The 25,488-nt window shown below is 38.1% G+C and overlaps 1 protein-coding gene across 3 annotated transcripts in view; it reads right to left on the bottom strand.

The window, feature by feature from the left end:
• The window catches only part of ADAMTSL1 (ADAMTS like 1), an 849,328-nt gene that overhangs the window by 381,335 nt on the left and 442,505 nt on the right, over positions 1-25,488 (bottom strand). Inside the window, exon 1 of one of the 3 annotated variants that reach the window (XM_036434139.2) lies at positions 3,333-3,560. The exons of the other annotated variants lie outside the window; for them this stretch is intronic. Within the exon in view, the coding sequence (XP_036290032.1) occupies positions 3,333-3,395 (63 nt within the window). The 5' untranslated portion in view covers positions 3,396-3,560. Of the gene's footprint in view, positions 1-3,332; positions 3,561-25,488 lie in introns of those variants that run through there. 3 annotated transcript variants of the gene reach the window in all.

Genomic DNA, 25,488 nt, shown 5'->3' with positions numbered 1-25,488 from the left:
AATAAACAATAGATATAAAAAGGTGTTTGTGCGCGTGCGCGCGCGCGCGCGCACGCACACACACACACACACACACACACTTCTTATTGAAGCAAGCCACAGTCGGCTGTAAATAAGGGTTTTAACATTCATTCCACAGGCTAATGGTGCTTCTCGCCATCCAAGATAGATCCACTTAGATAATAGTGGAGGAGAGTGCCAGAGTGACTGAACGGAATGGGCTATTGTGTTTGACTAGTTTCCATGTATAAATTAGCGCTGAGAAGAGAAAGAAATTCAGCAGAAAAACACATGTACTTTATTATAATTCTGAGTGTTACTCTTGCAACTCCCACAATAGCAGGCGAAAGTGCTTAAAACCACTTAAAAGAAACAAAAAGCAAATGCAAATTTGGCTAAATGCCTTTCTGACAAGGAGTGATTTGACTTCGAGTTTGGATGGACACATATGTCAATGGCTGGTCATGGTTTCTGCCACATTCTTTTTGAGCTGAACAATTGTGATAGAGAAAGGAGATTGCAAAAGGGGAAGCATGGTGGGAGGAGGTGGGAAGTTGGATTATGTGGCTTAATTTGACCTGAATATCAGGATGAAAACCTCTTGGTCAGTACCACTGTCCCATTGTGTCCAGAATAAAAATGAAGTCTATGGTGCATGAGCTTCGCACGAAAGTGTGGGTGGTAACCTAAACTAGATACAATAGACACAGGGACTGCATTCTCTCAGGAACAATGCTCCAGATAAAAAGGGCTTTGGTGAGCCACATTGGAGATTTGTACACAGTCACAAACCACAGCATGATACGGGTGATTCAGCTGCCAGTGATATGAAGGCTGTTTTGAAGTAGAAACTGGCTAGCCGCTAAAACAGAGTGTTCTCCAACTAAGTTAAAGGCATCTTTCAAAATTGCTTAAATGAATTCTAAGAGTAGACAGACTCTTGTATAAAAGAACTACAGAAAACAACAACAACAACAACAACACACAAGGCAACCAGTTCAATTTCTCTATCTAGACTGAAGGTTGAGTTGACGATGTTACACTTCTAGTTCTAAGTCAACTAAAGATCAGTCTAAAGGTCACTTTCTCTTAGGCCAGTAATTTAATTTTGGTCACAAAGCTAAAGGGGCAATTAATGAGCAAATGTAAAAACGATGTATAATATTGTACACATCCTTAATGGCCAAGATGACGCAAGATGCCTACATATCTCAAAGTCCCCAGGCTAACCTATGCCATTGATCCCATCATTACTAAATAATTTATCACCACAGTAGAAAGCAAACAAGTTATTTTCTCTTCATTATGTGTTTGATTTGGGGACTCAAATATTAGCTTATTTCCTTATCTCTAAAGTGGGTTTTAAAATGTATTATTGGCAAGGTGACTGTGTGGATGCTTTGTAATGTTTTTCAAACACCCGGCCTAGAGTTTGACCCCTTCAGACACACCGTACCCGGCACAAGGGCATATCTTGGCACTCATCAGTTCTCTCTTTTTTTCTACCATAACTCTAAGGAGCCCTGGATTTTGTACCCTCATTTAAATACAGGTACGAAACAAACCTGGATTTGATTTCATTTTATCCTTAATACAATTATTGCAATTGAAACAAAATATGTTTTATGTTTTAAGCCTGAAATAAGCCTCATTATGTGCTCAACTATACAGATGAATAGTCAAGATATCAAAGAGGGATATAATGCATTTACCAAATGGGTAGCAAAACAATCTACTTCTGAATGGGAAAGTTTTTTTCCAATGTGAAATGAGATCATACTTCATATGGAAGATACCAAAAAGTAATGTGTACTGGTAATTTGCTTTATGATATAATTAGATGGGAACAGACACATGCTTTTAAAAAATCACAAAGAAAAAAATAAAATAAAAAGATGAGGCAATCTAATGGTGTGTATGTAAGTAACACCTCCCATATGGAAAAAATGAGACACCTTCATAAATTGCTTGCTTCAGTAGTCATAAAGCACACCTAGACATTCTGCTTTTTATATTCCTCCACACAGCTAAAACTTACAGTGCATTCATGCTTAAAATTCAGTTCGCCTTTACATTTTCAAGAAATCTTAAAAAATACATTTCTGTATGTACAGCCTTTGCAAGGTAGCATTATGGTTTCCTGGCTATAATGATGCAAATAAGTGGAAATGTATAAAATGGTTAATCGCTGTCTGATTATCTGATGAATCTTCAATTTGTACCAAATGGCTTACTTCCCTCCTTCATAATTATAGTGCAGATCAAATTTGTCAGAGTGTAATCAGAACAAAACATTCCTTCACCATCGACAAATCAGTGCAACCCCCATAATTCGCTGCCTGTTTACCTTGTGCCCCCCTGGCCTTGCTGCCTCCTGAGGAAGTGCGGGCATCCATAAATGTCACGGAGAGAGCTACACTCACGTTCGTTTGGAACCAGTGTGTGCACATTTTGGAATCCAACCTTCAGATGAGGTTTACTAAGCTGCCTGCCCAGAACACTCTGGTTTAAAAAATGTGCATTGCTATTAATATTTTGAGTGTAGATTTTTTTTGGACAGTAAATGTTCATTTTCTGCCCGTAAAACCAAGTATGAGTCACAATGGAACATTTACTTTGAGTCAAAAATGCAGTGTGTGCTGATGTTCCAGAGCAGAGCATCTTATCACCGCGGCTGTGGGGAGCAGCCGTACGGAAAGTCAGCATTTTCTTCTTCTTCAAAAGCAGATCTGAGATCAAAGAGCATAATCCCCAATTCATAAAGAGCGGCATTAACGTGTATCCATACATGACGTGGAGTAATTATGAGTTATAATCTGGGTTGGCTGCAAAGAGGCGCTCATTCCCTTTTACCTGGCTCCCCAGCACATGGCCACGGAGGGGAAAGAGTTCTGAAAAAGCAGCGGGGGAAGCCCTCAGAGCCCATCCTTCACAAAATTCCAGGAATGGCGGTGAGTGAGCTTGATCTGAGGATGCCTGTCATCCAAATTCCAAGCATACACACAATTCTTCACGCAGTCCCCAGCTCGCAAACTCTGGGCAGTCTACCCCAAAGTCCGTGACTCGATATTATGACAGACTTCTCACTGATCCCACACCGTCTGGCAGACTTAACTTTGCTTGAGAAGTTGGGGTTAAAGTTCTGAAAGAATTTTTTTTTTATCACGTAAATGATTTTACCTGGCGTTTGAAGATCAAGATACACCCCCCCCCCCAAAACACACACACACACACACACACACACACACACACACACACACACACCACACGGCACCCCAGCAGCACCCAGACTACATGGCAATAGCAACGTATAAAAAGGAAAAGGCATTTACCAGGAGCAGGAAAGCCAGAAAGAGGAGCGGTGTGCCAGGAGTTGCCCGACGGCAGCATTCCATGCTTGGATCCTTGCCGGAATCTGGATCTCGGACACTGAGCGAGCTGCTAAGTGCTCCTCTGCCTGCTGTCACATCCAGTCCCGGTGCTCACACTCCAGCCCTGCCTATCAGCTTCCATCAGCCCCGCTCACATTTCCTGACTAGGGGTGGGTGGGTAGGTGGATGGGTGGGGGGTAAGCTGAATGGAATCTCTCTTGGAGCAGGCAGCCAGCCAATCAGGCTCCTGCTAATCAGACATGCTGAATAACAAAGCCAGGGGGGACAGAGAAAGTGCAACAGTGCTAGTTAAAAAAAAAAAAAAGAAGAAGAAGAAGAAGGGGAAAAGCACGAAAAAGAAAGGAGAGCAGAGCGCGCAGCAGAGCCAGGAGAGAAATGCAAAAGATGCAGAACTGCAAACCGATGATGCCAAGCCCCGTGCTAGGAGCTAACCTGGTTAGTTCTTTGTGAGATGCTTTGCTCTTTGCCACTTGCCTGTGCCGATGCCTGCTGCTTTGTAAAATACAGTAGCTCCCTGTGACTCTGTATTGTTTCATTCAGGAGAGAAACTTAATCCCTGTCAATATATAACATATGCCATGAAGGGAGAGAGAATCCCAGACAAAACCTGACTTGCTGTGCCCTTTAAATGTGTGCTGTACAACGGCTTTATTCCTCTTCCATAAAGTTGTTCTTTATTTTTCCCCTTGACTTGGAGAAGGGAAGACTATATAAATTTTTGGAAGTTAACTCACGGAACCTAAAGAGTGGCATACTTTACTTAGTGTATTAATGACTTGATTAAAAAAAGAAAAAAAGAAAGAAAAGGAAGTTGGTTCTTTGTAAAGTGACAATTTAAAACACCCAAGATTTACTAAGGCTAAAGGCACAATTAGAAATGTAGATCCACTCCTTTAAAAAGAAGTCCTTAACAAAGGCAGGGATGACTGGCACTGAAATTTGAGGTTGAAGAACTGCCTGTTTTTGACACATGGCCAACGCTCAACTGTCTGCCTTAGGAGGGGAGAGAAAAAAAGGATGAATTAAATCCTCAGTTAATCCCCAAACCTTTTAACCGACAGACAGCTTCAGCCTCCTCCTTCGCGTCCTTTATCAGAGCTGCTGGGATGCAGCAGGAAAGGCTGAGGTGAGTCTTGCCTCCTTTTTCTCTCCCTCCTGCAGAGGATGGAGAGATGACCCTCCAGGTCCATCACCGCCTGGAGGAAGTGCTAACAAGCAGTGAAATGGTGACAAGGCCAAGGGCAGGGCAGGAAGCTTTGAGTCCAGTTAATCCACCAGTGAGCAGGTTCCTCTCTACCCCAGGGGATTTTATTACAGTTTTAGGAAAGTGTCAAGTGTCCAACAAGGACGTCTTTCTCTTATCTGCTAAGGAAATCACCAGGTTTTTGAGGGAATGAAATAGCAAACTTTGCTTTACATTCCCATAGGTGTGTCGCCAGGAAGTTTTTCCTTTGTAGATCTCTTGATAGGCTATTTATGGGAGAAGACACTTAGAACTAATGTTCTTTTCTTTCATTAATAAAAAAAAAATTTATCGACAAGAGGCATGAAACACACAAATATGGAAAAGCTGATGAAGCCACAGTAGGCATGTGAATACAGGCAGGTCTGCAGTGCTGCTTTTCAGAAAGGTGAGGAAAAGCAGGTTGTTCAACTTCAGGCTACTGACTCCGTATGATATATCAATTAAAGACAGCAGAGCTTTGCAATTCCCATTTTTAACCTGTGAGGAAAGTCCAGGGCATACAAGGATCCACCTTCTCTTCACCTGGGAAAATGGATAATACTAATCCATACCACAGAGGCCCTGTTCCTAAAGTGTGCTTTTCTCTTCTACAAACATTCGCTTCAGGAATCTCTCAAAAACCAGTGAAGGCTCATATGCTGAAGAGTACTCATGAGTAACTGTAATAATACTTGAAGGGTGTGATCTGAAGTCTTTATCGTATTACAAATGGATTGATTGAAATAAACCTTTCATTTATGAAGCTGTGTTACATCTCTCTCTTTTTACACATTAGAGCTTTCTGCCACCAGGTTTTTTCTTTCATCAGAGTTACTAGTTGTAGAGTTCCAACTAGTTCTGTAAAAAAAAAAAAAAAAAAAAAAGGAATCTTTTATCTCACACCTAAACTTCACTCATGTGGCAGGTCAATAGGAAAGAGGAGGCGGTAGAAAAGAAATAATAGCAAAAATGGGAAAGGTACAATACCATTTGTAGAAGAATAGAAAAAAATTGGTCTGATAAGAGAATAACTGGTAGCCACATATGCTAATCTAGATGCCTTCCTGCTTTGGAAATAAATATTGTCTCGATGGCTGAGTCAGAGATTTCTTTGAAGCTTTGATGGACGTGTCAATGTAGAGCAAAATGGTTACCACAACACTCACCTTATAGTTATAGCACAATATTTTTAAGTCAAGTTCTAAACCATTTCTTGACTGTCAGGAGGATGCCCACCATAGTGTCCCATGCTTCTGGTCCCTATACTTGTATCATTTCCTTTCCTGTTGGGGGATGCCCAGAAAAATGAGAAAAAGTAGTTGCATAGTCAAGAGTTAAGCACTGTAGAACAAACTCCAAGCTTACTGTAACTTCAGAAACAGGAGAACAAAGCCAAGATGGGTTAGAGTGATGGAGGTGAATTTTTGGCATGAGCTAATTTTGATAACTAGTTAAGTTTATGTGATATCTTTAAAGTTTACAAAATTATTTTATACCCACAATCTCACCTGACCTTTATGACTACTCTGTGAAGTTGGTTAAGTAACTCACCCATTTTAACTACCTGAACACTGAGGCTCAGGGAAGTGAAGTGACTTTGCCTCAGGCACCACTGGCTAGAACTGGACTTTGAAAGAGGTCTTCTGACTTTTACTCTCATCATTTATATATACTCATCCATATATGTGTGTGTGTGTGTGTGTGTGCGCGCGCGTGCGTGCATGCACACACACATACACACTTTCAGATGTTGGTAGTGGTGTCATAGTGGTTGGAGGGAATTGTTTATAGTGAAGGCAAAGGAGCAGGAGGCAGGCTGCCCAGGTTTACTATAGGTACATGCTACCTGACAGTGGAAAGTGTCTCATATTAGTGTACAACTTCTCTGCCTCCTATCTGCGTCATTTCTAAAGCTTTTATCCAAGCTAAGGAAAAATGACATCAAACCCTGGGTAACCTAGATCCATGCTGACGGCAGCCTGGGAAAGGCCTCTTATGGCATCTGAGCAGGGCGTTGGCTGCGTTCCTTTTTTCCTCTTCAGGTATCTAAATTAAAGCCGTCTGCCAGTGTCTGAGCAGCAGCCGCAGCAGCAGCAGCGGCAGCCCCGGCTGCTGTAATACTGGTTACCGGCTCCCTGCACAATATATTAGGTGAAATGAAAGCAGAAGCAAGAGTGTCAGGGCTGTCTGAAGCATCATTCCAAATGGTATGGATTTAACAATACTTAATTTAAAAAACACCGGCTTGGACAGGAGCAAGCTGTTAACATTCAGTGTGCTTTATGGCAGGAAAGAGTGAGCTAAACTCTCGGAATTTCTCTCCCTGGGGAGAGTAGGTTACAGTGTTCATGCTGGAGCCACCTGTCTCTTCCTGAGGTTGGGCCTTCTCGCATGGCCTGCCAGTTGCAGGAACTGGGGTAAAAAGGGCAGAGGGTCTTCTGGAAAGAACTCAGGGGTAGGAGCATAGACAACCTGGGTAAGGCCTCATCTACCCTCTTGAAAGAGGTGGTTATGGTGGCACCTGAGCCTTACTGTCCTCACGGGCAAGTGTGGAAGTTGTGTGATGTCCCTAGCTAATTCTGAAAATTAAAGGGAGGAAAAATGGTGTGTGAATGAATAAGACAAAACTACAAGAAGCTGACTGCTGGTCTCAGGGACAGAGCTAGAATTTGAGTGGGTGACTATAGCTCTCTAATTCACCTAATACCCAGTTAGCAATTGGAGTGTATGCTAAAAATCTTCAAATCATCTTTCACACATAACCTAGAGTAATATAAGCAGAAACTCTATAAGATAGAGTAATTATTACCTTCAATGACTGATGAGGAAACTAGTGCTTTTATAATAAGTAGGTTCATCAAAGTTACTTATTAGCAGGTGAAAAATTGGACTGTATCTGAGTGGTTTGACTTTGCCCTGGACAACTCTCTGAGAAGTTGATGAAAACAGTTAAATTTATTGGGTCTTTCACATGCCCGGCACTGCTGTAATTTTATATTTATTATTTCTTTTAATTTTCACAACAACTCTATATTATAACTTTTTATCCTCATATGGATGTTATTTATGGCAGATCAGCATCCACATTCATCCCAACCAGTGCCTACCTAAAACAGAGGCCAGAAACCAAGAAACTACATTTCCCAGACTCCCTTGCAGCTAGGGCATTGGATGTACTACATTAGATTTGGCCACTCAGAAACACTTCCATAAGATTTGGAAGGTGGGAGTGAGGGAGGTAGAGACCACACTTTGCTCTTTTGCTTGAAAAATGACTACAGAGTAATGTGCTTTGTCTGCAGCCATGCAAGCCATTCACTACAATTGTAGGTGGCAAGAGGTAGTTCTAGATGGATCAAAGAATGTGGGCAAAGTTCTTAAAGCCCTTGCATTTCCATTCAGTAGGGGACTTCCTGGTTATGAAAGAGGCAGCTGCTCCTGTGGTGATCTGTGGCTGTAGAGTAGGTAGCATGGGAGTCTTCAGAAAGTTCAAACCAGAGACTTTTTCCAATTTTCTGTTAGCTGATTAACAACCCATAAGATAACATTTTATGCTTAGACTAGAGGCCCAGAATACCATTTCCTGCATGGGTGGGGTCTGGCTGGCCACCCTGATCTGCTGGCTGGGGCTGGGGACAGGAAGGGGAATGGAAAGGGAGGTGGGGACTTGGGAGGTAGGCCCACCAGCCCCGCCCCCTCTTAACTCTGATCAAATGCCCAGTTGAGTGGACAATTTGCATATTACCCTTTTATTATATATGATTAGCAAGGATAAACTCTGTTCTCTGGAACAGAATCCTTGACTGATATATCCCCTTTAACAGAGGAGAAGAGTAAGGCCCATAGAATTAAATAACTTGCCTAAGATCACATATCCAGAGAGGAGAAAGGCCAAAATCTAAACCATGCCATCAGTGTTCCTAACCAGTAAGCAACACAGCCCCTTTGTAGATCAAAGGGCCATAGGAATTTAGAGAAGAGAGAGGTCATTGCCAGTTTGAGTACTCAGTGAGGAGTACCCAAGTAGAAAAAATAGAAATTGAAAAAGACCTTGAGATACAGAGTCCTTTAAGAGATGAAAAGAAAAGGGCCTTTTGCAGGTGAGAACAGAGTACGTAGAGAGAAGACAGGAACATGTGAGACATAGGCTTTTACTGACCCTGACCTACACTACTTTAGACTGTTTAAAGGGGGAAAACATGTTTTTAAATTCTTTATCCCACAGTCTCCCTTCCCCTACAAAGTGTCTAGCACTGCATGTTCCATATGGAAGGAACATAGCACATTTTAAAATTTGGTTTGATTTATTTCTAGCTACCCAAAACACTGAGCCTCAGCTCACATTTTTTCCTATTTGTCTGCAATGCTTAATTCAGGGCTTCTCACATGGTTTGAATCTGTGACCCCAGTCAGTGGCAGAGAGGAATTCTAAAGACTGATTGGTGTAGTGCAAAGAACCCAGATTTTGGAGCTGTCCACTGATTACCAAAAACACATCAATGAAACAGGCTGCTTAAAGTATCTGAGCTCAGTTGTGTTTGTTTTGTTTTTGTTTTAAGCTGTTAAATGATGAGAGTAGCACTCAGCACCATAGGGCTGTTATGGGCAGTGGAGTGAGGGATTTGCAGTCTAGCTCAGAGCCTGATGCCAAGAAAGAGCTAAAAAAAAAATTATTACCATGGTAGATGGTAGGTTCCCGGACTGCCATAGGGTGAAGGTCAGGCTGAGAGATTCCCCTCGAGTGCACAAATTTTTATGCAATGGGCCTCTAGTCGAATTATATTCAACAAACACGTATAGAGCACCTACTGTGTGCAAGGCATGATAAGTAGAGAACCTGGCAATAGGGAGACTGCCTGTTGTAGCCTTTTTGACATAGAGAGACACCACATTAATGGCTGACATTTGAATTATGGTTGCAATATTCATATATTAAACCCAAATGTAATATATAAATCCAAGACCCTTGATTCTTAGTTCAGTACAATTTCCATGACATCATCCTCTACAGATAAAATAATTATACCAGAGCCAGACAATAAGGTGAAGGGGTGTTAACAGATTTATAGACAATACAGAGAAAGTGGGATTAGCGTGCAAAAGCCAAATTCCTCAGCTTGGCATTCAAAGATGTCCTGCTCTGCTTCCAGTCCCAGGATAACAGAAAGCCATGTTCCGGCCCAAGTGAGATACCTGTTATTGCCCAGGACTCCCAGCTCCCCCACTTCCATACATTTGTCCCTTCTGTCCCTTCTGCCTGGAAGGCCCTTTCTCTCATTACTGCCTCAAAAGTGGAGCCCTAATGTCAGTTTCTCCACAAGGCCTAGTACCTAATTGACATTAGATAAATACTTGTCAAAGTAACATAGGAGTTAATGAACATATGCTATGTCTACCAATATGGCAGCAGAAGAAAAAAAAAAAAGCACCCAGGAGAGTTACAAAAGAAAACATAGCCTCTGAAAACGGAGGCAAATCTAAATTAAAATGGAATAAAATTTGAATTTCAAAATAGCAATTAAATCACGGAAAACCAGAGTTCTCTTTCTCTCTTTCTCTAAAATAAAATAGGTCATTGTGAGCCTGTAATTTTATTCCCATTATATGTTGGTTGTATTTGTTAACACCAAGTGGAAGAATGGTTTCGCTGTTAAGTTGGAAAGTTTATCTCATATCACAATTATAAATACTGTCAAAACTATAAAACACTGTCAAATAATGAAATCTTGAAAAAAAAACACCTATAAACCTATAACTAAAAATAACTTATATTGATTTTTTTGTTTGGTTGGGTTTTTTTAGATTTCATAAAAGGACATGGAGTTGGTAGGTAAAACTGGATATTTTACCTTTCCTACTCAAAACTGTGGTGGGCCTTTGTTTTGAAAAAAAAAAATTTCATGAAGAAAATTTGAAATTAGCAAGTATGGCAAAAGGGAAAAATTATACAGAATAAAAACATAAAGAATTAGATAACAACAAGAACATTACCAATATGCAGGTGTTTTGACAGTGAAATATGGAGTACAATTGGGAGAAATAGGTAAAAGAATGCAGAGATTTCTTTTTTAACATGTGCATTTCCTGGAAGTTAACATCTAATTTGGTTTCATAGCACAGAAACTAGTAGTTATTGAATTCAGAAGGTCCCAATGATGAAGGGACCCCTGGTCCTATATCTGATTATATGGGCAGAGCCAATCACAAAAGCCTTTGGGAGCAGCTGGATGGGATACAATCCTAGCCTGGAGGTTTCTTGCATTTAAACTCAGCAAGCTAAATTCAATGTGTCACCTGAGCAGACTTCTAGGATGAATACTAGTGGAGGCATGTCTGCAGTGCACAAAATAAATAGGCAGTAAGGTCCAAGGCACGTGACTATGATGGTTTTCTCATGGTCTTCTTTAGAGAAGTATACCTTGGTCCAGATCACAGGTTTCACATTTGGTTTCAATGTTTGGTTACATTATCTTCCTTCTGCACCTCCCCATCTCTCCCTCTGTGCAGCCTCACTTTTCCAAGACTGAGACAGAAATGATCCTGTCAGCCTCAGAATGGCCTTGTACCTAGAATGTTTACTTATATGCTTTTACTTTTGCTCTCAATAGCTTGGTTTTTTAAACCCATGCCTGCATTTTTAAGGGCAATAAAATTTAAACAACATACCCATGGCAGAAATATTAAAGGTCTCCAAATATCTATCATTGTTTGTTTATTTGTTTGTTTGGGTAACAAACATAGATGGCTATCCAGAAAAAGAGACATTTTCTAGCCTCTCTTGCAGCTATGTATGATGACCCTGTGACAAAGTTCTTCCTAAGGAGATTTAAGTGAAGGTTTAGGTGCAATTCCAAGTCAAAAAAAAGAGGGTATGTCCTCTTCCTCCTTATTGTGACCAGAATGATTACATATAATGCTAGAATTTTGTTTGTATGGGTTCTAGCAATCAAGTTTCTAAGTTAGCTGAAATAATTTTCTCTTCAAGCTACTATTACAGAAGGTATACATGGGAGAAGGGTTGGTGATTTCCTGAGTCATCTGATTTACAGGACAACGTATATGTACTGTTCCCATCTGATTCTAATTGACTCAGTTACTCAAAGCCTCAAGTTACTGAAGCTTGGGGTCATGAGGGCACTCTAGCTGTATACTGTACACATATATTACTATCTCAAGAAGACTGAGAAAAGGAGTAAATGAATCAGTTATAAATCATCACTACCATCAAAAATAAGAACAACAAACTACTGAAACATTAGCCTGGAAGCCTTGAAGGCAGTGTCTGTGTCTTGTCTGTACCTTCCCAACCTTTGGCATGGCCACCTGACATGTAACATTTGTTGCAAGTATGAATGAAAAAGCACAAGCTTGATTTCTTAAAAAAAATTAAACATAGAATTACCCTGTGATTCTGTACTTCCACTTCTGGAAATATACCAAAAGAAGTGAAAACAAACTCAACCAGATATTTAGATACCCCTGTTCACAGCAGCATTATTCACACTAACCAAAAGGTAGAAGCAACCCAAGAGTCTGTTGACAGATGAATGGATAAATGAAATGTAGATTTACAGACAATGTAATATTATTCAGGCCTTAAAGAGGAGGTAAATTCTGATACACGCAATGTCATGCATGAACCTTGAGGACATGTATGAATCCACTTATATAAGATACCTAAATTAGTCAAATTCATAGAGACAAAGTAGAATGGTGGTTGCCAGAAGCTGGGGAAGGAGGAGGAATGAAGAATGAATGTTTAATGTGTACAGAGTTTCAGTTGGGGGATTTTTAAAAAATTCTGGAGATGGATGGTGGTGATGGTTGCACAATAATTTGAATGTACTTAATGCCACAGCACTGTACACTTAAAATAGTTAAAATGGTAAAATTTTATGAGCTACATATTTACACAGTACAACATTTTAAGGGAAAAAAGATTATAAAATAAAAAAATAAGTTACCTGTGTAAAAGCAATCCCAGTGAAAGCCCCGAATGTGAGCTCCTAATTCTTGTGCCAAATAACCGTGGGACTCAGTATAATAATGGACATGCTGCCACGTCTGATTACTACATTTCTTACCAGTTAAAAATAAATACAGGGAGCACAAGTTTTACCATGTTATGTCAACATGCCACCCTCGTGCAAAAGGAGAACAAATGTTAGAGAATTATTTCTTGGGTTAAGTTTTCACATATGTAGATTGGATGTCTTTCTTTCAACTTAAATGTAAATGAGGCTGTGCTCCCCAAGCCTTTGCACTCACTCTTCCTGCGGTCTGCTATGCTCTTCCTCTCATGCTTCTACTGACGATGCTCTGGCAGTGCCTCATGCCTCATCTTTTTTTTTTTTTTTAATATATTTTATTGATTTTACACAGAGAGGAATTAAGAGGGACAGAGAGTTAGAAACATCGATGAGAGAGAATCATTGATCAGCTGCCTCTTGCACCCCCCACCCCCCACTGGGGATGTGCCCGCAACCAAGGTACATGCCCTTGACCGGAATCGAACCCAGGACCTTTCAGTCCGCAGGCACACTCTATCCACTGAGCCAAACCAGTCCCGGCTCATGCCTCATCTTAGGAGTTCCTCACAGAGGGCTCCCCAGATCTGTCCATCTAAACTGGCCTTTCCTGTTATTTGTTTTCAGTGCCTTCTTGTACAGAATCAAGCCTAGCTCATAGTTATGAATAATTTGTATGATTACATACTCAGTGTCTCTCTCTCTCTCCCATTAGACTTGGAGATTTATAGAGGCAGGAACTATTCTAGTTTTGTTAACCACTGTATACAATATCTAGCACAGGAACTAAGCACATAGTGTGTTTTCAATAAATATTTGTTGAATGAATAAATTAATATCTAAACAGAAGTCTTCAAAGACTTTGGTAACAGTCAATTTCTTAAGCTGGGTAATGGGTAATACACAGCCATTTTGTTATTTTTAAAATACTTTATACATATACATACAGATATATATAATTTGTATTATGTATACCTTAAATACTTCAATATTTATATATATTCATATATTATATGTATATATGTTTATAAATAGTATTTATATTCATATCCCAACTGTTAATGAATGGACCAAGGAAGTCAAATGTTATTTCCTCATGTCTAATCCTTTTCCTGCCTATTTCTTCAAAGATCATTATTGGTTCAGCATCTTGTTCTATTTTTCCCTTCTCTCATTCCAAAGGTCTATGGTAGACAGATAATGGCAAGCAATTTATTCTTCTGCAAGTACATGCAATTTCATTTCTTCTTTAAATGTTATTTTGAGATACCAGTCTAATAATGACAGAGTTTGGGTAGATTAAGTAAAAATGCCAGGGAAATGCATCCACATCTACTTCACATATGAACAAAAGTGATATATTTCAAATACTTATATGCAATGATTTAAGAACCATATGATATAATTTGGGAAAGAGATGATGCACACAAAATATTCTTATCAATAATAATATACTTGGGTATATGTTCAAATAGGATACATAATAAAATTTGATACTGGTATTTATTTGTCTATGCAGTCATGTATTATGTCTCTTAACTAAGATTTATATTGCTTATTCTTTAATTGTGCAACTTTGTTCGACTTGGATATTCTTTAAAGATGAGGTACAAAATATAATGAAGACTTGCTTTAATAGTTACACTTATTAAAATTAGACTGAACACTGAACTTAATTTTCCTTGCAAAATGGCAATGATGTGATGTTCTTAAATGGCCCATGTTATCTCAGGCCAATATACTGTTTTTATGAACAACCAGCAAAAGTCATCTGTGATGTCATTTGCTTAAGGATTCTACAATTACTTTCTCTTCATTTGGAAGGGTGATTTCCATTGAAATGTGAGCTTGCTCATCATAGACAGAGATGTCATATACTGTGTGTCACAGGAGAAAAGGTTCATTGGGTGGACTTGAAAAGTGTTAGCTGGAAGACTTCTTGTGGATGATCCAATGTTGGCTTTTCATGGCTCTCTTCAAGAAGCGACTCACTTTTGCAAAGAATGAAATCCCTGAAAAGAAGCTGGGGGCAGCGACAGTATCCCAGTATAAAAATCTGTGTGTACACGTAGTAAAATTTGGAAATTGAATTCACTCTGCTTCAGATTTCACTTTCCCCCCCATTAAATCAGAGCACGACACAGGCATCACACAATCTGCCATAAATAACTCCTCACAACCGTCTGCTTCTCTTTGAATGCCCTGGACCCTGTCCAGCCATAAAACCTGGATCTACTTTTACTGCGAAAGAGGATGGTCCCCCCATGGCTAGGGCTGAAGAAGCTGAAATGGAAAAGGAGCTTGCTATTCAAGCACTTACTCTGCATGTGGTGTCTTATGCAGCAAACAAACAGTGGGTTCGCTGTGGAGCAAGGCAAGACCTTGAATATCTTGACAAGATTTATAAATAAGATTTGGTGTTTGTTTATTATTTTAAAAACTTTCCATTGTTCTCTCCTTGGTAATGTAATATGATATATACTTTTGCCAAGAATAGGGTGTGGTTGCTCCACAGCTTAGCCCATCGTGAAATGTCATGCTTAAGACTTGAGTCAGAACATCAAAAACAATGCAATTCTGGAAGCAGAGTGCCAACAGTTTTTGTGGTGTTATTTTTTCTTTTTTCCACTTCTGCTAGATGCAACTCTACTTACTGGAGTTGGGAAAATTTGATTTTGTCATTATTCTGTCTAGTCATGACACTGAATATGATATGGGTACATCTTGAATTTTAAACTTGCTTGCTCCCTCATTCTGAGTATACCTTCCTTCCCTGTAGCCTACCTTCCTCCCACATTCCTTCTATCCATTTTTCCATCTCCGTGTCTTTGCCAGTTACAGTTGGTGAATAACATTATTACTGTGGTGGTTAAAATCGAATGGGAAAAATTCTATTTAGGGATTGCTCTCTGAAACATCCAGCAATGTAGGCTAATGTGCTCACTTTTAAAAAACCTAATGAATTCCACTCGTTAAACACATCTTCATTGTGTTGTTGGAGATTGGGGCATCAATATTTGTAAAATTTGACATAGTTCAACACTTTCCAAAGTGTCTGATTAACTAAGCTTGTTGGTGGGGGGTTCTATACTCATGACGGGCCACTTCAGTATATTGTAAATTCCCTGAATGTGAAACTTTGGTTTTTCCTGGTCACTTCTATAATTCCAGGATCTAGAATAGTGCTTGATAGATCTAAGGTAGTAAAAAAGTATTTGTTGGATTAATAAATAAAATAACTAGTGAGATAGGGCGCTGAGTACAAGAGGACTTGGAATGAAAAAGTTTAGATCCTGGCCCGGAAACTAGGATCCAGAGTGGTAGATCAAATATGTCAAATAAAACACCCATAAAGTCTGACCATGAAATACACACTGTTTATGATGTATTATTTCCTGGATAACATAATTTTTAATATAAAAAACAAGCATTTTATATTTCACTATAATATAAGCTGCTTGAGAACAGATACTAGGTTCTCAAATTATATTTGCTAAATGTCTAAATAATGGAAAATCCATGCTATAGTAGTATTTTTCTGAAGCAGATGTGTGGATCATAAGTATAAGGCTTCTACAACTCAGCTATTATGACCATTTCTAAAACACAGAGCCAAGACACCAACATTATTCCCTTTTAAATACTAAAAATAATATTTCTAATATTTTCTAAAATGCTAAACATCTTTAGTCCTGTGTTCTTTCTTTCTTACAGCATAAACATTTTGTTTGTTTAAAATATATCTGTTCATGGCAGCAAATGCTCTTTTTAAAAATACTGTTGATAAGGGAGCGAGACTCATGCTCTGAACTCCTCAGAAAGTGCCTGGGAATATTTTTGACATCAAATCAAAGGGCTGAACTAGATTTGCTTAAGTCTCTTCTGGCTCTAAAATTTTATGACTCTGGCTTTAAAAAAAAAAAAATCTATCCATGGGGAAGCAGTGTCTTTGTAACTCAGAATTTTCACTGCCATTGGACAGAGACTTCTCACTGATTCAGCATATTCGGGCTAAATGTTGTTCATAGTGTAGTAAGCCTCTATAAAGTCTGTTTCTGGTAAAGATGTTCTGGAAATTTTGCAAAATAAGCCTCACAGAGCTTATCATGAACCATAGTTGAGTTTGGGGATTGATGCCTCAATGAGGAAAGGGACCAAGTGTCCTGGGAGGTTTGAGCAAAATGAGGGAAGTTCCCAGCTCTCACATTCACCACTTTGTGAAATGGTTAAAGCATTATTTTTCAGCTGCAGGTAGTCACCTGCTAACAGGTCTTGAAATCAATTTAGTGAATAACAACTAACATTAAAAACAAAAGGAAAAAAAGGTAATAGTCCCTAAACAGTAGGAAGGATAGAAAATATTGAGGTATATCACATAGTAAGGGTAAATATTGTTTGACATAAGTTTTATTTCAGGAGTGTGTGTGTGTGTGTGTGTGTGTGTGTCTCTGTGTGTGTGTATGTATGTATGTGTGTGTTTCAGTGTAGGTGTACACATACTAGGTCACCATTCACCATGAACAATCTATTTCTTACTGTGGGACACTTTCAAAAAAGTTTGAAAACCATTGGTTAAAATTAAAACAACCTTTCAAAATCCCTTCAAACTTTATAATTCCTTCTATGAAATCCAAAAGACCTCATGGACATTCTATCCAACTACAAAAAAGAGATAGGGTATGAATGGAAGTGTTTCTTTCATCAAAGGAAAGCAGCAACAAACTCACCTACTGATTTTGATCAGCAGAAGCCAAGATCACTGAGCCCATGTAATGAATCTGATTGGAGACACAGGCACATCATTTGTTCTGATCCTGATGTCAGTTACACCTAAGTGAGATTGTGCCTGAACTAAGACAGAATATAGGCCTGGCAAGGGATTAAAAAATATTCAAGTATAGTATGTCCTGAGAGGAAAGGAGAGGCACTGCAGCTTTCTCCAACTCCTTTCTCCTCTGACACCCTGTGCAAAGGGTTCCTGTCTTAATCCCGCCTTAATTTCTGACTAAGGGATTTCTCAGGACCCATTGTGGCTTCTGGAGGACAGAAGGGGATATTCTAGAAGTGGAAACACCTTATATAAAAGTTCCTCTCTCTTCTTGGAGAATGCCTATAAAACTTTTTTCCCCAAAGTAATTTGAATTTACTTTAGCTGATGAATCAATATTTCCGTCTTCTTTTATTTATCAAGACAGTTAATTCAATAACTGGATAGTCCACAGCACTCTATCATAATCAGTAATGATGTACATAAAATGAATTTTTTCCCATAAGGATATGGGATTTAAAGGTTTTGAAGTCTGATAAATGGGAGATAAGATGTTTTTGTTTTTGTTTTTAAAAAACCAGGTACAAAAATATATACATTTACTGAGTGGCTGGCATGTCAGGAACTGTTCTAAAAAGGCAGAAATGAATGAGAGAGGCAGATAAGATCTCCAATTTTGTGGTGCTTCCTCTAGTTGGGGGTAAGGTATGAAGAAAAATTAAACAGATAACTGAACAGGGTAACTTCAGATAGTAGTATTATAACAAAGAGAAACGGGAGTGACCTCAAGGTGGGGTTGAGGTACAAAATGAGATTGGGGTAGTCACTGAATATTGGTAGCCTTTGAACCAATATTTCAAAAAAAAAAAAAAAAGGAAGAAAGTAACCGAGTTTCCAGGGAAATTAAAACATGTTGGCATTTCCTGTGACTGTATTTTTTTCTTTGCTTAATCCCTTCATCTATTTCACCTACACCCCAATGCTCCCACCCTTCACCCCAAAGCTGTTAGTCTGTTCTCTGTATCTACTAGTATGAGTCTGTTTCTATTTTGTTTTGTTTATTTTGTTCTGCATATAAGTGAAATCATATGGTATTTGTCTTTCTCCGACTGGCTTATTTCACTTAGCATAATAATCTCCATTGCCATCCATGCTGTAGCAAAAAGTAAGATTATTAGAGGGTAAGGCAGATAGAAGAGAGTAAAGGGAGAATAAATGGTGATGGAAATACATTTGACTATGGTAAACACACATTATAATATATAGATGATGTATTATACAATTATATAGTTGAAACTGATATAATTTTATTAACTAATATAATCCCAATAAATTCAATAAAAATATTACTTTCTTTTTTAAAAAAAGCAAGTAGGTCTGATACTTCTCTGTCTCTGGATTTGTTTTTGTTCATCAGTTTATATTGTTCATTGTATTCCACAAATGAGTGAGATCATGTGATATTTATCTTTCTCTGAGTGGCTTATGGGGAGGGTGGGGGTAAGAGGGAGAGATCAACCAAAGGACATGTATGCATGCATATAAGACTAACCAATGGACACAGATACTGGGGGGGGCAGGGGGGGAGAGCAGGAGGCTGGGGAGGGGGGAATGGGAGGATAAGGACACATATGCAATACCTTAATCAATAAAGAAAAAAGATTGGCATGAGCACTGGTATTTACTTAGCTGTTATTTTAAAAATCTCCTAATTTGAAAAGAAAATGAAATAAAGATGAATTAACTGAAGAAAAAGCAATCCAGGAAAGTCAAAGTTTACCATCAGGAACTAAGAAAAGGGCCTCCACTTACTGTCCCATAGGCTGTAAATAATAGCCGTGGAGTTCTGGGAATGGCATGTCTCAAAGGAAAATCTGGTAGACCAAGCATTCAAGAATAACGGTTTGGCTCAGTGGATGCAGCCTCTGCCTGCGGACTCAAGGGTCCCAAGTTCCATTCTGGTCAAGGCCATTTTCCTTGGTTGTGGGCACATCCCCAGTAGGGTGTATGCAGGAGGCAGCTAATGAATGTTTCTCTCTCATTGCTGTTTCTAACTCTGTTTCCCTCTACCTTCCTCTCTGTAAAAAAATCAATAAAAATATTTAAGAAAAAGAATAAGAGTGACAAAATGTGCAGCAACTTGTTAGCTCAGGATTTCCAATATGACAGGAAAAAAGCAGGTTATGGGTTACACAAGGCTTGTTAAGCTGTAAGGCTACTTTGGTGGACCTTTGTTGCATTATAAGGAAAAATTATAGGCTCTGTAACCTCAGAGCACGATAGAAAGCTTGAAGACTATTCAGAGGAAGTCAACAAAGATGATTAAGAATTGAATAATAGGGCCTTTGAGAAAAGGTATAGCCAAACTGGAATTACTTAGCTAGGATTATTTATCTTGGTGAGGACACATCCAAGGCATGGCTTACTATGGCCTTCAAGAATATGAAAGGTAGTGGGGACTAACTGTTCTTTTTGACCTCCATGAAGAGAAGAAGTTGAAATGGGAGGACTCTTAGTTAGAGATAAGAATTTTTGGATTATCAAGTATCCAAAACAGAGTGAATTACCTAGTAAGCATTTAAACTTAAAAACAGGGGCTATGAAGATCTCTGGACCCCTTCCACATGGATGGATTTCATGATCCTTACCAAGTTCAATGTAGAATTTTGTGGATACATGTACTTTTTTTTCTGGGAAGAAAACTGGCAACTTTTATTAGATTGGGTCCATGCCTAAAAAATGTTTTAAAATTGCTGCTTTTAAGAAACAACTGTATTTTCATCTATCTGGATCAGTTGAAGAACACTTTGGTCTAAAGAAGGTGAATGGACTAGACACCCTTTCAAGTTTGCCTAGTATCTTATACATTACTTAGGAGACTTTGAGACCTGCTCTAAGGATTAAGAAAATGTATACTAGAAGTTTAATGTTTGGTTATTTAAAAAATTACCTCTAAGTGAAAAATGCACTTATGAATATATATATATATATATATATATATATATATATATATATATATATATATATATATATATATCTCCTCTTGTCATAAAGCTTGAGGGTAAGTGGTACTCCTTGGGAATAGTACCAACTGAAAAAAACACTTGCAACATATGAACAAATGGGAGAAAGGTATTCTGTGGAATATTTAAAACATATGGTTTTTGTTTGTATTTCTTCCAAATGTTTGAAAAAAGTGAACAACTTGTACCTGTATACAATCGTGACTATGAATGCACTATTCTTTGTGTGTTTTTTAACAAAAATGTATTTATAAGCAAGCAGTAAAACACTGAAAGAAATCATAATGTTAATAAGTAGGAGGCTATCAGGTCCCATATTAAATTTCTCTTACCCAAAGCTTACTTTACAATGAACAGTAATTTTAACCTGATGGATTAAACAGTTTTCAATATAGTACAGATTTCAGAGATGCACAGGAAGCGATAGCATAAAAATCCTAATCAATTGGGCATATAGATAATATCCACACACATCCACACCCTATGAATTATGCCAACAAGGAAAATTGTAGCATTCGTGAAACACAAAATTTTATTCTGTTCTTATCACTATGATTCAATCAGTGATAAAAGGTAGAAAGTCTGTAAAGTCTAAAAACTTACTTGGATCTTTATTGAGTAAATATAGTTGATTTTGCATAAATTTGCAAAGGTTTTTCTTATTTGCTCATCAGTAATCATTTCATTTGTATGCAATTATTCCTTTAAAACACAATGGAATCTTAAATTATCATTAGTTCTGGTTTCATTATTATAAAGGAAGGGAAAGAGAGCAAACCAGTGGTAAAATTGACAGCCAGAAACAAGGAGAGAGAAAATGGGATTACAGCTCTGTTCTCTGGATTCTTGGCCTGCAGCACAGAATGCCAGGCTGAGTTGACAGACTGATAATCGAGGGGATAGGTGCATGTTCTCGTGGCATATTTGGGGCATTAGCATCAACTCTTTGGACTCCATTTTTTTCAGATTTGAAGAACTGCATGCAATGAAACAACCAGTTCAGACAGTAAATTAATAACACATGGAGCTGGAAATTTTAAGGTTTCATTTCTGGGGTGGCTAGATAAACAAATATATTTACACAAGAGCTGTTTGAATCATACAAATTTTAAGCGAGTACTTATCTAAGTGGCAATAGGTTTTCTGAAAGTAGCACAAATAATGGTTTCAGTAATATAATTCTTCTTTTCTACCCATTCATATCACCATCATATGGTGCACAAACTTATTTAGACAGTTAAAGCTGTACTTCATTTCACAGGTGTAAAATCGAATGGAAATCACAAACATAAAATCACCTCTAGCTGATGATGAGCTGGGTTAAAAAATATATATTCGGGGTAGGTCAAAAGTAGGTTTACAGTTGTGAGTACACAAAACAGAATTTAGTCTTGTATTATTATTTATTAATTATATTATTTTCCATACCAACAACTCCCTTCTCTCTCTCCCTCTCTCTCTCCCTCTCTCTCTCCCTCTCTCTCTCTCTCTCTCTCTCTCCCTCTCTCTCCCTCTCTCTCTCCCTCTCTCTCCCTCTCTTTCTATACACACACACACACACACATACACACACACACACTGAAGCCAGACCTTTTCTGACTTATTTACTGATTAAATTATATGGCAAATATTTTCCATTAATTGGGTTAAATTTGCAACTACAAAATGTTTGTGTGTGTGTGTGTGTGTGTGTGTTTAAATATTGGGTTTGTTGAGATATGACTATGCATTTTAGATATACAATTCTAAAAGTTTTAACAAATATATACAGTTGTGTAACCATCGTGTCAACTAGAGACATATAATTATTTCCATCATTCATGAAGTTTCCTTATGTCCCGTTGTAGTTAATCCTTGCCCCACTTTTTACCACTAAATATCCATCCATTGTATGAATGTACTATAATTTGTTTATATACTGGCTGGGGGGAATTTGCTTTTTTTTTCCAGTTATTGATGATTAAGAATAAAACTGCTACAAACATTCCTATGCATATGTCTAGATATACATTTTCATTTCTCTTACAAATACTGAGGAATGGAATTGCTGGGTTTTACGGTAAGTGTATATTTAATTTAACACATGTGACTGTCAAACTGTTTTCCAAAGTGATTGCCCCATTTTGCATTCTCACAACAATGTAAGAGAGTTTGTTTCTCTGCATTTTTTTTTTGTCGTACTTGATATTGTCAGTTTTTACAATGTTAGCCATTCTACTGGGTATGAAGTAATATAACATTACAGTTTTAATATGTATTTCCCTAATGACTAAAGATGTCGAACATATTTCCATGTGCCAGTTTGCTGCTTGTACCTATTCTCTGGTGAAGTGTCTATTTAGATCTTTTGTTTGATTTTTATTTGAGTTGTTTATTTTCTTATTACCTAGTTGTGAGGGGTCCTTATACATATAAGGTTCTCAAAAATGGATGCACACAATGTCTGTAGATCCCATTACATTTTGAAAATGAAATGTATTTTAATAAACATTTATAATTATTCAAAGTGGGTATACATTTTTGGGACACCCTGTATTTTGGACACTAGTCCTTTATCAGATATGCATTTTGCAATTACAAGGTTTTGACAAAAATATATTTATAATACCATTTTATTGAAATATATTGTATTAGCAAAGGTATATTAAATGAACTATATTCCAATTTTCCTAAATCTTCCTGAAAACATTAAGTGAGGTATCAGTAGACATTTGGTAAGTTTTGGTAAAGCAAAAACCAAGAGGATAAATGGCTCTAATGATTGTGTTACAAATCATTTTGTTGGCCAACCCATTTATATTCTTTGCTTTTAAGTGATATAATTGAGTTGTTAGCTGATGAACTATTAAATATAATTTTTGATGGTTAATCACCAAGTGATTTTTGGCATGTAACTCAGAAGAAGTTAAAGAGTTACACTATTTTAAAACTTCTTCCCTTTACCCACAAATTCATTTCTTTTATGTAATCACCATTTTTTAGCAGTTACATGAATAAATGTGAAAATTAGAAGTAGGATTTATGAGTAACTCTGTCTCATTCTGGCAATAAATAACATTTATGCATGATAGATGACTACTTTGGGGGAAAAGCCCCTATGTTTTATTTTGAGAAGAAATTTCAGTGAAGTGTATTACTTATCAAAATTCATGTTATTTGTGTCATTGTTAAAGTATTGATAGTAAATTAAATAATATCACCTAGAAAAACTTTTTTTAAAAACTCAGACATGTGAACATAAATATTTAACAAAAATTAAATTTCATTTTATTAACATACGTCTTTTGTTTGCAGAAAATATGATTGTTGATGACCATACTTTTAGTACTTTTTTACTTTGCAGGAAGGGAAAACTTTCTCTCATAAACTATATTACATTAAAATAATATGAGTTCAAAGACAAAAGAAAATGAAATAAATGTTCAGTGTGTATTTTAATGGATAATTATGAATCTCTAATTGGTTTAGTATAAAGATTCCAGTAGAAACGTATAGAATTGCCAATATTTAGAATTCTCCAAATATTACATATTTTGCAACTATTTTAACTTATGCTGACAAATTTTAAATATTGATTTAAAATGTCCTTTTCCTAAATTCTTTTAGGGAGTTTGAAAGTAACATTTTTGAAAGATAGGTCACGAACTTTATAATTTTTTCCATTTTCTTCCTGGCAATTGTGACATGTGGCCCTGATCTCACTGTTCTAGTTTTTAAGCTTCTCAGTTTGCAATTACAATAGCAATAATTTCCCTGGACACTGAGAGGATGGCCAGCTCATCCAGTGCCCTGTGTCCTTCCCACGTGGACTGGCAGCAGACCCTGAACGACGGCCAAACTCCTTTCTCCAGAGCTTAGTCCTCACATTCCTCCCAAGCAGCTCAACTAAAGCGCTTGGAGTTTTGTTTATTGATTGACTTTTATTCTCTCTTGTTTGGTGTCAAATTGTGTGTGTGTGCGTGCATGTGTGTGTGTGTGTGTGTGTGTGTGTGTGTGTGTGTGAGAGAGAGAGAGAGAGAGAGAGAGAGAGAGAGAGAGAGAGAGAGAGATCTTGTTTTGTTGGCATCCTGAAAATTTTCCCCCCAAAATTTTCAAAGCTTTGGACTAAAACCTATAAACCAAACAGAACTGCTCACAACCCCCAAACGCACAACCATGTGTACTCAACACCTGCAATTTTTTTATACATCAAAGTTGGGCCTTTTCTACATTCAAAGAGCGCCTGTCATCAAGCCCCCGAAGGGCATGACTGTAGAGAAAGGCAGCAAGCTCATTTGGCAGGGAGGTGTGTCAGACCCAGAGCAGCAAGGCGCTCCATCTCAGGAAGGAATGAGCGGAGAGACATTCAGACAGGGTCCAGCAAAGCACTTCATGAGGGCACATGCACCCTGTGACGTGCAAAGCCCCCCAACATACACTTAGGATTACAGGTCATGTTGTTTTGCATCAGCCTCTTCCCTCTACCGATGGTCCCCAGGACAAGGCCACTGCTTTCTTGCCTTCCTGGGCTGTGTTTTCCCCCTTCCTGTTAAATATCGAACTGAGCTCTGTGTGGCGTCTCCGTCCTCCCCTCCTCCCCGTAGGTTTGGCTCTAATTTTCCCCATTATTTCAATGAGTAATGACACCAAGGGCATGAAGCCAATCCTACCGGGTCCTTACACTTTCCCCCTTTTTTTTCACAAAATAAAAAAGAACCAAACCAAACACGCGGCAACATTCAGCTTCAGGGATGGTGACTAATTTCTCAGCTCTCTGTGCTGTGTAGTAGAATTCTGGCTGTCATTAGACATTTGGCTTTTTTTCACAGAGCCCTTGAGCAAACTTTATTTACAGTGCGCACTGGCTTTTATTACTACATAATACAGAAAATATTTGCTTCATTATGAAGCCAACTGAATATTTATTTTGATTTTTGTTACTTGCGGTAAACAAAGTTCAAAAACACTCTCTACTACCATTGTTCCAAACTGGTCAAAAACTATGTAAACAGTCAGCGCAGTGATTGTGTGGCCCAGATCTTGTGATTGCCTCACCTCCCTCTCCAGCAAAAAG

The sequence above is a fragment of the Pipistrellus kuhlii genome, unplaced genomic scaffold (assembly GCF_014108245.1).
Source record: "Pipistrellus kuhlii isolate mPipKuh1 unplaced genomic scaffold, mPipKuh1.p scaffold_m20_p_12, whole genome shotgun sequence".
NCBI lineage: Eukaryota > Metazoa > Chordata > Mammalia > Chiroptera > Vespertilionidae > Pipistrellus > Pipistrellus kuhlii.
This window is presented reverse-complemented; position numbering and strand designations above follow the sequence as displayed.